This window comes from Crinia signifera, chromosome 7, assembly GCF_055691185.1.
Source record: "Crinia signifera chromosome 7, ASM5569118v1, whole genome shotgun sequence".
Lineage (NCBI taxonomy): Eukaryota > Metazoa > Chordata > Amphibia > Anura > Myobatrachidae > Crinia > Crinia signifera.
In genome coordinates this window covers 94,511,738-94,526,435 of record NC_139223.1, presented here as the reverse complement: position 1 = coordinate 94,526,435, position 14,698 = coordinate 94,511,738, and the positions used below count along the sequence as shown (strand labels likewise).

General features: G+C 39.8%; 1 protein-coding gene across 3 annotated transcripts in view; it reads right to left on the bottom strand.

The window, feature by feature from the left end:
• Window positions 1-246: 246 nt before the first annotated feature.
• SLC39A10 (solute carrier family 39 member 10) overlaps window positions 247-14,698 on the bottom strand; it is a 129,018-nt gene continuing 114,566 nt past the window's right edge. For all 3 annotated transcript variants that reach the window (XM_083153500.1, XM_083153499.1, XM_083153501.1), the window contains exons 7-10: window positions 8,705-9,055; window positions 7,637-7,717; window positions 5,200-5,390; window positions 247-2,477 (exon numbers count right to left, since the gene is read on the bottom strand). In XM_083153500.1, coding sequence (XP_083009626.1) covers window positions 2,319-2,477; window positions 5,200-5,390; window positions 7,637-7,717; window positions 8,705-9,055 — 782 coding nt within the window. In that variant the 3' untranslated portion in view covers window positions 247-2,318. The remainder of the gene's footprint in view (window positions 2,478-5,199; window positions 5,391-7,636; window positions 7,718-8,704; window positions 9,056-14,698) is intronic.

Here is a 14,698-nt window from a genome sequence, read left to right as displayed (position 1 = left end):
TCATCTCAAGTACAGCTTTGTGTTACCGAAGTGCTAAATCCCACATTTGAACTTGCCCCCCTTAGGTTACAAACTGAAAAAATGTCTCCGCCCAAACACACACAAAAAAAATCCCACCTCAACCAGAACGCCTAACAAAGGTTGCATCAGAAAAATGGTTAACTTGGTAGTGCATGTTTAACTCAATTTTGTTATTTGCGATCAGAAAATATGTATAATTTAAAGAAAAATATCCATAAAATGATATGTAGAAAATTATGGTTCACTTTATTAGACCAGTGTTACTAATGTTGAAGAAAAGCTGCAATAACAAAAATACATTTTATCATTCAGTCTAAAACCATATACAACTCATTTTTGCTAGCAATAAATGTATAAGCATGGAGACCAGGCTGTACAATAAGTAAAACATTCTGTGAAAAGTTATAATAATCATAAAGTTGGGGTAGAAAGATATCAGAAACCACAGTCCATCATTAGGTAGATTACAGCACCACACCTATTTGTTATCTACAGTATGCACCATTCAAAAATACATACAAAATATAGTACACAAACAGTGTCATGTTTGAATACTTACTATACTGGAAGTGTAAGAATGCACTTACTAGTAAGAGTAGATGTGATCTCTGGATGTTTATTACTGCATTACTAGCTCTCTTCTGCTCTAGAGAATAAGGCGGAGGTGGTTGTGTGTGAGCGGTTGTGGAGGGGGTGGGGGGACACCTCAATCTGTGAGTCAGAGGACATTAAGGAGGTACACTAGTCTAGTTAATACAAAAGGTCATGGCTTGGGCACAGCAGTGTGCTGTGGCTGTGCACTGCTCCAGTTTGTTTTGCTAGCTATAGTTTGTAGGTAAAATTCCGGAAATGCAATAAAGTATGGTCAACTATTTTTAGTATCTTTTCCACATTGTTTAAGATCTAGCTCTGCAAAATTGATATATCTTCATTTGCAGTTTGGAAGGAAACAATTATTGTACTTTGCACAAAATAATTTTCCCTGATAGGTCACAAATATTAATTGGCATATGAATTGGGTCTGGACACATTTCTTTAATTTTAGAAGATGCAGTGGGGCATATTACAGATATCCCAGACATTGCATGGCAGCAGTACAAGTCTGGCAAGATGCAAGTATTTCTAGACTCACTTGTTCATTAAGAAGTGATGAGAATCTGAATTCTGCCCAAACCATAACTCTGAACATGCCACAGCATTGATTACCAGGCATTTCAACAGCAGAACTATTATTAGCATATGAGATGACAATTTAGTATATATGTGCTCTTTTGTATTATTACTCTCCCATTATAGGGCATGTAACAAAATTGGTAATATTCTTTATTTCCTAAATCTAACCAGTTCCCCATAAAACCCCCCTCAAAAAAACAAAAACAAAAAAAGCGAGTGCTTTAAGAAAAAGAAAACAATATACGATCAGCAGTCTTATAACATTTTACTACACGCAGACATTCTAGTAACACGGTTCAGTAGTTAAGACTCACGGGGCTGTTTCCTTGCAGACCTATGAGGAAATGCAATGAACAAACATTTGTCAAAATTTGTATATTTTCCATAATGGTAGCTCTGGAATTTAAACAGATTTTTTAAAAGCAAAACTAGCCTAACTTTACCTAAAGTACACCCTACTATGGCTGATGATTATTGGGGTACTTATGTACAAGATATACTATAAATATACCTTTAAAGATATATAAAGTAAAGTTGGTTAGTTTTAGACAAAAAAAAAAATTGCCCCTAAAAGCAAAAGAAAATACAGGTTTGCAATATTCTTTAATACCTTATAGTAAAAAAAAAAAAAAAAAATCACCTATGTACTCTGCTACGTAAATCTTTTATATCAACCATCCATAACTGTTAATGTTGAGTCTCATTTAACTGTAGCACCCACGGGAAATCTCTGGATGTAAATGAACTTTTCTATAAACATAAATTCCATGATAACTCCCTACCATTGCATTAATTTAATGATACAGTTACACCTAAGGAGGACTAATGAGGTATTGACTTGCCCGGAACGTGTGGAAGTTATACGTAAATAATGCAACATTACTTTAAAGCTTGAAATATGAAATAGAAGCAGTTATTTCAGGTCTCACAAATGATGGCAGATAACACATATCACAGTGATTACTTTCTCAAAGTTTTTTTGGGATGGCAGAATACTTTACTATTATTTGGATTTCTGTTACTTATACATGATGCAAGCATATGCTGTATGTAGGTTTCCAGCACAAAAAGCTAGCAGACAAACACATACTTTACAACAAAACCACAGAAAATACCATTAATAATCAAAAGTGGATGTCGAAGACTATTTTATCTTCATATAAAGCAATGACCAGCATTATGGCAAAACCAAGTAAAAGTCCTAAATTCTGCAGGATGAAGTGCCCCATTGGGCAGTGTCCAAGTTCTTCATTACCACCATCACCATGAAGCATTTCTGGAAGCTGAGGAGAGAAAACAGGTAAACACTATGCAAAGGCAGAATAATGTGTTTGTTCTATAAATATTCACCACCCCCCCCCCTAACAAAATGTTGATTTTCCAGAATCCCAACATTTCATTTGAATCTACCAAATGCAACCTTTTGAGAGCCAACATCTGTTAGAGATGCGCAAAAATATCCGCAATAAAACGACAACATCTGTGAGAGATGAACTGAAATAATAAAAATGTGTAAAAAAACATTTCCTATAAAAAGGTGAACATTACAGGTCATTATAATGAATAAAAAAGGTTTTCTTGGCAATTTTCACACCACTTTTGACAAATTCTCTTGGCACTCAAAGGGTTAAGCACCATTTAACAAATCAGTGAGAAGCCTATTTTCACTCCTTTTAATGCTAAAAGTTTTTTTGAAGCAGACACTGCAGCACAACTAATCGTAGAGAACAGTTGAAAAACTCCACAAGTGAATAACTATAATAAAAAAACAAAAACAAAAAAAACTGCATTCTTGCACCCATATTAGACTTCAGTACAATCTTCAAAATAGGTAGAAGTGCATGATGCTCACTGTTTTCCACAGGTCCTCCATTCCTGAATGACCGCTGAACCCATCCCTAAGTTTTACCACATATTGTGAACTAACAAAACAAAGTTATTCTGGTAAATATGGCAATATTAACCCTTTGAGTGCCATCATCTGTGATAAATGTGCAAAACATCCGCTAAAAATGCCAGCGTCGCTTACATTGGTTATAGAAAAAAAAAATATATATATATATTTTTATGTTGGAAAAGATTATACATAAAAGGTAATGTTTGCGTGGCGGTGCCACTCTCATTGATGGTAACATTCTTAATGGCTGTGGAACTGGAGAAACTGTAATACCAAGAATCCCAATGATTCCCTCAAATGTAACATTGAGTTGACCTATGTGGGGAATGTTTTCCCTATGGCCCTCTCGCCACTCATGTCCGAAGAAAAAACGACAAATGTGGTCCAATAAGAACTTTTAGGTCACAAATTTCTTATTTAGAAACATCGCCATTACTAGAAAAAAAAATTATCCGTGCGAAGCAGGGGCTGGTTGGTAATATATATATATTGTAATTATATTGCCACGTTTCTTTGTTTGGCATGGTGGGAGATTCTGGGTATGGCGGATGCTGGCAAAACATTACCTGCCTGACTGCTTTATGCCAACTGTGAAGTTTGGTGGTAGAGAGATGGTATGGCACTGTTTTTCATGGTTTGGGCTAGGACCCTTAACTCCAATGAAAGACCATGTTTAATGCTTTAGCACACCAAGACATTTGGAACAATGTTATGCTTACAACTTTGTGGCAATAGTGTGGGGAAGGCTTTTTTCTATTCAAACATGACTGTAACCCAGTGTACAAAGCCAAAGTAAGGACTATAAATACTGTGTGGAAGACCTTGACTGACCCCCACACAGCCCTGACATTAACCCCATTTAACGGGAACAGATTGTGAGCCAGGCCTTCTCTTCATCAAATAAAATGCCTGACCTCAAATGCAGAATAAATGGGCAAATTCACACAAAAACACTGCAAAATCTTGTAGAAAGCCTTCCAAGAAGAGTAGAAGCGGTTATACAGTAACTGCAAAAAAGGAGACTGACTCCATATTACATTATATGTATTTGAAAACCATGGCATTAGAGTGTAATGGTCAGGTTACTGAATCCTTTTGTCCATAGATATAATGAGTATAATAAACTATATTATATATTCATTCTCACGATCGGTGTGTGAGGGGGGGGGGGGGGGGGGGTGTTTTACACTTGTTACATCAATCCACTTGTGAGTGCAGTGCAAGAACAAAAAATGGTTGCCCCACTTGCAATTTGCACAAAAGAAGTGTGCAGTGATTAATTTTTTTTGTGGTCTGAGGGTGTGTCTGGTGAGGTCGATATTTATTAAAGACTTTGCCGTGAAGAAGTGTGTATGAATGTATAAAGAGGTTTAAAGAAGGTTGCACAAGTGTCAGCCATGAAGGAGCCAGGTGCCAGTCCATGACTAATGAGGACATTGAGTACGCAAATAAACAGTTTGTCATGTAGTCCACTGAATGAAGCTTTAATAGGACGAATATTCACATCTGATGAAGAGGTGAAGACTGCAAAAAAATTATGTATTTGTCTTTTCCTAAAGTGGATTCAAAATAAATTCTAGCGCCAGAGAGTGAATAATTTTTTACTTACCCTGGTACATAAATCGGTACTTATGTAGTATCTGGGCGCCCGATTTTAAAATCGGGTCGGAAAAATCGCATCGAATCGCATGCGATATTGCATGTGATCCGATGCGATTTTCCATAGGATTCAATGTTAACATAGTCCTGTTCATTTCCCCACTATCCAAGTGGGCATAGAGTTGATTTTATAAAGCGTGGCGAGCGCAGCGAGCCCGAAGCGTGGCGAGCGCAGCGAGATTACTTAAAATGTTTTCCGCGTCCGCTCGCCACGCTATATAATATCCACTCTATGCCCACTTGGATAGTGGGGAAATGAACAGGACCTTGTTAACATTGAATCCTATGCAAAATCGCGTCGAATCGCATCTGATTGTATGCCTTAAGGTAAGGCATACAATCACAAAATCGGGCGCCCAGATACGACAGAAGTACCCATAAATCTAATATTAACACACAAATACCCACTTGATGTTCAAGAGTATCTTATTTTGAATTTCATGCCTTACCATGTCAACAAGTGCCACATAAAGAAACATGCCAGCTGTAATGGCAAAAATCCACAATGTAATATTATTGGCATATTGTCCAACGGCTGTGCCAATAAGCATGCCTATATAGGCCATCATTGCAGACAGAAGATTGTACACAATCGCCTGATTTACAGTCATGCCAGCCTTTAGAAGCACTGCAAAATCTCCTGCAAAAAACAAAAAAAGAACGGATTTAGTTTTAAAAGAATAAATACATCAAACACTTAAAAATTACAAAACACAGAAACCAAAATAAAAAATCCAGAATCCAGCCACTGTATAACATTTACATTTAAAAAATAAACAAAGACTGTTGCATTTGGCAAATTTTTGTTTAATAGTTTTGCCATCTTTAACAGTTTCAGCCTTGCTAGCTTGTTTCAGTTCTTTTGGACGGTTGTTCTTGAGAGCTGGGGTAGAGATCATAGTAGGGGTGGGGTGTGGCATGGGAGAATACTCAAAGAAAAGAAAGGAGGTGAATATTAGAGAGGACAGGTCTAAAAGGTTTGCAGTGTTTGCAAGTACACGGTATAGCGTGTATTTTACCCTCAAATGAGGGCAGGGGACTCACTTTTATGAGTGGGTCCTCGGTGATGCATTCTGCTGCAACCTAGCCTCCACAGCAGGAGAGCCCAGCGGAGAGGGGTTCCATGGGGATTTCCTCTGCTGCAGCCTAGCTGTGGAGCAGGAGAGCCCGCCCGGTGGCTGCACTCTACTGAATTCTAGCCGGGAAGCAGGAGAGCCCAGCGGTCAGCAGTGTAGAGGTCCCCGGGGATGCACTCTGCTGCAACCTAAGATGGGAGCAGGAAAGGCCAGCAATGGGGACGCAGAGATCCGCCAATGTTGACGAGAATGAGACCTGTGCCCCCCATCTCACCCACTCTTGCCCCCGTCACTTCACCTCCTTTCGTCTACCCACTCTCATTTTCGCCCTGCACATCAATTCGCCTTTTTTCCCCTCTGGCCCACTTTTCTATATCAGCTCTCTCCCCTATACCCTCAACCTCTCTCTCTCCTATCTCTCCTTTATTTATCCCTTTCCCCTGCCCCCTCTTATCTTTCTCTTTATCGCTCTCTCTCTTCCCCTAGTCTCTCTCCTCTCAGACAGTCTTTCCCCCTCTCTACCTGGAGCGGTCTCTCTCTTGTTCTCTCCTTGACACCTTCCCACTCTCACTCCAGGGAAAATTTACTGATGGGATTTTTATTTCATATATGATGTTGCTATAGGAATCTACTTCATATTTTATTTAGCAAATTCTAGACGATAATAGATTGTATCTGATGCCCATAGCAACATCCCATCTGAAATCCAACTCCCATCTCAGAAAATTACCCTCTCCATCTCTAACCCCTTTCTCTACCCGACACACTTCCTCTTGCTCCCATCTTTCTTTCTCTATTCTCTACCCCTCCCTCTATTTTGCTCTTCCCTCTTTTCTCGGACACCCTACCTCACTTTCTCTCAATCCCTGTTCTTCCATGAAGCCCTCTCTCCCTGACCACCACTCTCCATCTCCTCCCACTTTCTAGCTCCTCTTTTTCACTCACACTCTCTCTTTTTTTCAAACACACTTTTTGACTTGCTCCACTCACGCTTTCTTCTTATACCCCCAACCCGCAAGAGGCATTGCAGTGGGGTAGGTGGTAGCTCAAAAGCATGTGATGGAACCCAGAAACAATGGAGTAGGAACCCAAGTTTAAAAGTGAGAGGTCCCAGGCCGATTATACAAACTATGATTTAGTATCTAGCCAGAGAACACATAAGAAAAAATCTGAGACTTGTTTACCTGATACTCAAGGGGATAATTTTACTAAAATGGGATGTTGCCCATAGCAACATCTACTAGCTTTGGAAGCATAGCAAATAGTCCGGTTTTTAGGCCAGAGAGGGCACTCACCACCACAGTAGGTACAATGCTTTTTTATTCAAGGATAGTAGACAGGCATGGTCAATGTTTCAACCCCGGAGGGCCGTTTTCAAGACAGCTACAAAGATCAGTGTGTCACCACAGCAAGCCAGGCATACACATATATACATATACACACACACACACACACACACACACACAAACTAGTAAGCCTGCTCGAAGCAAATGCTTCCAAAGCTAGTACATGTAGTTTCACTCGCTGCCAACAGATGGCAGTGTTTCGGAGTCGCACGGACACTAGACATATATAGATGACTAGAAAGCCCGCTCGAAGCTGTTTGTGCAGGTGTGTATGCAGAATAAACAGTAGTTTCACTTCCATCCAACAGATGGCAGTTTCCTAGTAACACAGACACTAGACATATTATATAAAAATCCAAGCTAAAACACGGTTCTCTGGGTTATTATCGTCCAAAAAAGCATGGTACAATCTTGGTAAGTACTGCATAAATAATCACTAGCATTGAATACACATTACAACTTACCTAGTTCATGGGGTAGCTCATGGCAGAATACAGCTACTGATGTACTGATTCCACCCGTCAGGCCAGCACTGAAAGCAGCACCTGGAATAAATAAAAAAAAAAAAAAGTGTGGATGCAGTCAGAACTTGGGTGTTCACATGACCATAATGTTTGTGTGGTTGGCAATCCAAGCTGGCTTTCATAAATATTTTGCTTTTGTTGAACCTATGACAGTATTTAATAAATCTGTACTGCTACAATAACTGCTTTAGAAAACAGTACAGTTTTTACGGTCACACTATAACTACATATTTTAGTCTTTCTTCTAGCACCTGGCAGGAATACAAAACTGGTCTGATTTTGTAATTAGCAGATCATTTAATTTTTCTTTTACTGGTCACAAACAGCTGAGGGTTGTAGATTGATAGATCTATTGTGTCTAGATAGACAGTAGGTTGACCGCAAAATGTCGACATGGTCAAAATATTGACAATCAAAAAGGTCAACCAGGGTTTTTCACAACTTATTTGTGTCATTGTCCACACCTGTCGACATGGACCATCAATTAGTGTAACGCTTCACTCGCCATGCTTTGGGCCCTGTGCCTCGCTACGCACAGTATTATATTCTCCCTCTATGCCGACATGGATGGTGAAGTACGAAAAAGTCCCAAATTTTTTAAAAAATTGTGGTAAAATCATGCTGACCTTTTAACCCTGTTGACATTTCAAACTTTTAACTGTCGACACACACAGTATCCCCAACAGGAAAAAAACAAACACAAAACATTTGACTCCTCTTGCTAGCACAAGGAAAAAAATATATCGTAAGGGCCAGATTAAGGGAGGGTGGTCATCCTGGGGCCTGCAAAGGGTAATCTGACCCTCTTTCGCTGGATGGGAGGGTGGTGGGGGAGCCACAAATCGCGGGAGAATTCTGTCTCTGACCTCACTAGGTCTCTGAGCACCCTGCCTCCTTAAATCCAGCACTTGTCTGGGATGCACTGTGGCAATATTAAAGGGGGGGAAGGTCAATGTGATAAGTGGCGTAAACAACATAACAGACAACAAATGAAAATGCTTAACTTACCTATTGCTAGGCCATCACTGAAATTATGCATTCCATCCCCCATGATTACCATCCAGGCTATACTTGAAATGCCGGTGTCTTTCAGGTCTTTCCCGGAGTGGCAGTGACCATGGGAATGGTGAGAGTGTTTGTGTTTATAATTCTTTGGCTTTTCTGCCTTTGAATAATTATTTTCAAACTGGCCTTCGTCCACACTGTGATCATCATCATAAGATCGGTCCTTGTTACTGCGTTGCAAGACATCTTCCACTGGAACAAATACCTTCATTGGAGACTGATTGATACTATCAATGTACGTCATTTCCGTTTCATTTAGTTGCTGGCCTTCAGGTGCAGCTGGATCTTCATTTCCTAAATTATAAGTAAAGCAACGTTTGGTCTAACTCATGAGGAGGTACAGTAAACGATATCCGATAAAGCACCATGGCCATATACATACACACATACACACATACACACACACACACACACACACACACACAAAGAGACCCAAACTGCGCACACAGAATAAGTAGCAGCACCAGAGGATCCCCTGTTAGGCGGGACCCAAGAAAGTTTTATAGATTATGAGACTAGAGAGATTCAGAGTGCGCTATGAAAAATTATACACAATTAAAAGAAAGGTACATTTAATAAAAGATGCCCCATGGACAACATAAAAAATACAATAACAGATTTGCTACAACAAAGGAATGAATGTCCTTCTAAGCTTCGGTCTTTCCAAAAAAAAAAAAAAATAAGATAGGTCCAACGCGTTTCGTCAGAAAGTTGACTTTATCAGGGGCTTAGAAAGCATCAAATTTAGCAAACCGATTGGCACTGTAAATTGCGAAACAATATTATTTAATAGGACGTATACAAAACAAAATACAATTAAAAAGCATCGTGTAGATAGAAGATAAGGTAAGGAGAGGAGGACAAAGGGAGGAAGGAGCAAATGATCATTTTAGTGGTGAGTATCATTTAAGGATCACAGAGATTATTGATCCAATTCTATAAATTTAAAAGCCTAATTACAGTCAGTCACCAAACATATATAGAGGTGTACCTATACAAATAATTCTAGTACAAAAAAATATAACTAAAAGAAAAAAGTCCCAAAACCAAGTAATAGATAAAACATACAGAAAAATATATACAAAACAGGTACCTTCATACAAGGAAAAAAAACATAGGTACTTATGTAGTATCTGGGCTGCCGATTTTTTGATTGTATGCCTTAAGTTAAGGCATACAATCAGATGCGATGCGATATCGCATCGCATGCGACCATCGGATGCGATGACCCGATTTTTCCATAGGAATCAATGTTAAAATGGACTGAGTCCATTTTAACATGGAATTCAATGGGAAAAAGGGGTCCTTTTCATACCCCTACTATCCAAGTGGGCATGGAGTTGGATATAAACCTGTGGCGAGCGTAGCGAGCCACCGAGCCCGAAGCGTGGCGAGCGAAGCGAGCCCCGCGAGGGGACGGTATTCTGTGTCCCCTCACGGGGCTCGCTACGCTCGCCACAGGTTTATATCCAACTCCATGCCCACTTGGATAGTAGGGGTATATAAAGGACCCCTTTTTCCCATTGAATTCCATGTTAAAATGGACTCCGTCCATTTTAACATTGATTCCTATGGAAAAATCGGGACATCGCATCGCATCCGATGGTCGCATGCGATGCGATGTGCCCGATCCGACCCGATTTAGAAATCGGCAGCCCAGATACTACATAAGTACCAAAACATATATACTATAATGGTAAGATTAATGTTCACAAAAGTTGAAAATGTGAGAACAAATCTAAAGAAAAAGGTATCGAGTTGCATGAGTATACTTCCCTCTGTCTGGTATAGGGCATTAAAAGAGAAATTCTACTCACATGTCGCCACCAGATTTGGACTAGAAAATGGACCACTGCCGAAAAACACACACGTTCTGCGTTTTTGGGGCGGACCGGCACTCAATCACCTCTGGTGCTTTGCTCCAGTGCCTTCCAAAACAATGGATACGGTGTAGAATATATATATATATACCAAAAAGACACACTCTCCAGGCTGTTTGATGCAAAATAAAAAGCTGTGTATTTGTATTCACATAGACATCAATGTAAAAAAGAAGGGTACTCCGAGTACCCTTCTTTTTTACATTGATGTCTATGTGAATACAAATACACAGCTTTTTATTTTGCATCAAACAGCCTGGAGAGTGTGTCTTTTTGGTCTTTATATACATGGACTTTTTTCATATGAGGAAAGTTCTGGACGTCACCCCAGCGGTTGTACATTTGTTGTATGGAGTGCGATATTATATATATATATATATATATATATATATATATATATATATATATATATATATATATATATATATATATATATATATATATATATATATATATATATATATATATAGTAGGTGTATCAAGGTGTGATCCAGGTACAGACAAACAGCGGCACTCAATGGGTTTTCAAAAGTCGTTTAGTGGTACTCCAACGTTTCGGGGACTAGCCCCTTTGTCAAGGTGTAAGAACAACACTATATTGGTTGTTCTTACACCTTGACAAAGGGGCTAGTCCCCGAAACGTTGGAGTACCACTAAACGACTTTTGAAAACCCATTGAGTGCCGCTGTTTGTCTGTACCTGGATCACACCTTGATACACCTACACTACTTACTGGAACCTGAAGGCACCTGGGAATCTGCCTGTGTGAGCAGGAGTGCCAAGCCGCAACACCTTTTCTATATATATATATATCCAGCACTTACCCAACCTTGCAGTAGGGAAGAAGACAGACCAGCACTCGTTTTTGAGAGGTACAAAAGGTTAAAGTGTATTGAAGAATATTTACATTTAACCTTTTGTACCTCTCAAAAACGAGTGCTGGTCTGTCTTCTTCCCTACTGCAAGGTTGGGTAATTGCTGTCTTTATCAATTCTACTTGGACCCTGCAAAATTTGTAAAAACAAGTAAACATTTATTAGCGGTTCATCCAGCAATAAGAATTCCTTTCACTGTTTTGGATTTTTCAGACAAGTGCCACAAACAATGTAGATCCGCGGCCATTATTTCCATATGTTTGGTATGGATTACTGTATTTGCCAGTTGGCAGATAAAGGCGGTGCTCTAGACTACATGACGGAATGCTTGAGACAACTAACTGACATTACAGTCTACAATGTATTACCACAAGACCCTACGGAAGCTTACAATACTGAACTAAATCGTGTATTACAGGAAGCGGTGACAATCAAATTAATCAATGAAAATACAGCAGCAGCATTAAAGCGGGAAAACCCAAGAATACCCATATTCTACACGATCCCAAAGCTGCATAAAAATCAGGTGAATCCACCGGGTAGACCAATTGTATCTGCCCCCGACTCAATCTACTACGATGTTGCACGGTACCTAGACTTTTACCTCCAGCCCGTGATACAACAAGAACGCACCTACCTGAAAGACACCAGCACTTTCCTGACCAAGCTACGAGATCTAGGTGAGCTACCGGCTGATGCCCTACTTTGTACAGCAGACGTTGTTAGCCTATACACAAACATTCCACTACAGAGGGGCCTCTGTGCCACTGAAGATTTGTTGAGTAGAAGTGACATTTATACTGGTCTTAGTATTCTGTTTTTTATTAGATTACTTGAACTCTCTCTGGACAGAAATTATTTTGTATTTGATCGTGTGTTTTACAAGCAGACACTAGGTTGTGCGATGGGCAGTTGCTTAGCTCCTGCCTACGCCAATGCATTTATGTTCACTGTGGAAAACAGATTATTCTTTCAATATGATATGGCCACTAAAATCCATTTCTTTACAAGATATATAGACGACTTGTTTATTATATGGCTGGGAACCAAGGAAGAATTTGTATCCATGATGCAGGATGTCAACGGGGGTGATGTGAATATAAAATTTACATATGATGTACAATCACACAACATACACTTTTTAGACGTAGCTGTGTTTAAAAAAGACAACGTCTTACAAACATCAATGTACTCCAAACCCACAGACTGCAATACGCTACTTGCAGCAAACAGTTTCCATCCAGCACCACTCATCAAGGGTCTCCCGTACTCCCAATTCCTTAGGGTCCACAGAATCTGTAGTGACCCCCAGGAAGAACAGGTCCAAATGCATAGAATGAGAATTAAATTCTTGCAAAGGGGATACCCCAACAAAAATTTAATGGTAGCCATGAACAAAGCCCTTGCACAACCTAAAACCCAAACACCCAAAGCCACTAACAAAGCAGAAGAAGCAGTTGTATGGGTAAACACATACACCACAGCTAGTATAGAAATCAACCGCACTGCCAGGAATCACTGGCCCTTAATACAAAATGATCCTGCCCTCGCACCCCTCAGAAACAAAAGACTGCTGTCTTGTTTCAAAAGAGGCAGAAATGTGAAAGACCAAATAATGCACACAGATATCTCAAAACTTACTGCCAACGTAGATTCACATTTTCTTACCAAGAAACCAGGAATCTACAAATGCCTAGGTTGCACTACGTGCACATACCTAGAGACAGGAGACTCTTTTCTACATCCCCACACTGGCAAAAGAATTAAAATCAAACATGTATTGGGGTGTAACAGCCAATTTGTTGTGTATTATATCAGATGCCCTTGCGATTTATATTATATAGGCAAAACAGCCTGTACATTTAAAGAGAGAATGGCACAGCACAGGAGCGCTATCAAAAAAGCACTCAGCGGTGTACCGATTGACCAACCAGTAGCCAATCACTTTAAAACCCCAAACATAACATGGCACAATTAAGATACAAAATGATTGATCATGTGAAAATCAATCCCAGGGGAGGCGATAGGAACAAAACCCTACTCAGGTTGGAAACAAGGTGGATAGCCCAACTCAATACAGTACAACCACATGGGTTGAATGAATACCTTTCTTTCTCAAGTTTTTACTAATCAAATTATTTCTCCTCACGCAGTCAAGTATGTGCTGTTTTCACAGATTAACCCAGATGCACTGAAGTTTGATAAAATGTTGCGAAATATATAGACTATACTGTATGATATATTGACATGTTTGCTTTCTGTCTTACAGCAAGTATCATGCACGCCCACTAAAACTAGCGGAGCAAGTCGACTTAGCCATAAAATTCCACACTGGATCAAAGTTCGCAATTTACCTTAAACAGTAGCGACGCTTGCGCTTAAATCGCAACTGTATATATTGTGATTATAAAAACATATGCAACACTGCTGTAATTTCAGATATCCTTGACTTTTTGTATATTCACTTGTATGTAATTTATTCAGCGTACAATTAATTATGCACTGTCACTGTCTTGAGACAGTCAATTGTCTATGACGTCACCAGCCTGCTGTGGGCGGGCGTTTTCACGAGTTTTCTTCACTGTGTACCCATTCACTATAAAAGCATTACCTGTTCCTTTAAACTGTATTCCTGATGAAGGTTTGGAGACAAACCGAAACGTAGAAATACTACAATAAAGAAGATATATATATATATATATATATGGATAGAGAAATAAAATCATGCGCTAAAACCATCCAGAAATATAACCAGCAGAAAGTCCACTAATGATTTTCAATCAAAAGTCTAGGCACCAATCTCCAGGGATATGAGTGCAGCAACCTTTCTCTCAATGTAAACCTCTGGAATCCACAGAGGGGAAGGATCTAGGAGAAAATAGAGAAGGTGCGCTTCATGGTGCATTAAACGATGTAAAATTTTATTGGACACAAGATATCCCAGGTAAAATAGTCAAGAGACTAGTACCATAAAAAGTGACACTGTGGGCTGGTTACCACACGACAAAAGCATAAAGCCAAAGCAAAGCTGCTCACGATATCCAGGGACACAGGGCAGGAATCGACCACCAGGAAAGCCGCCACGCTGGCTTGCAGGACGGCAAGCAGGGGACGTCACACACCGCAGATCCAGGGATACCGGAGAAGGAGATCAGCTGGACGGACACGTCACAAGCCACGCC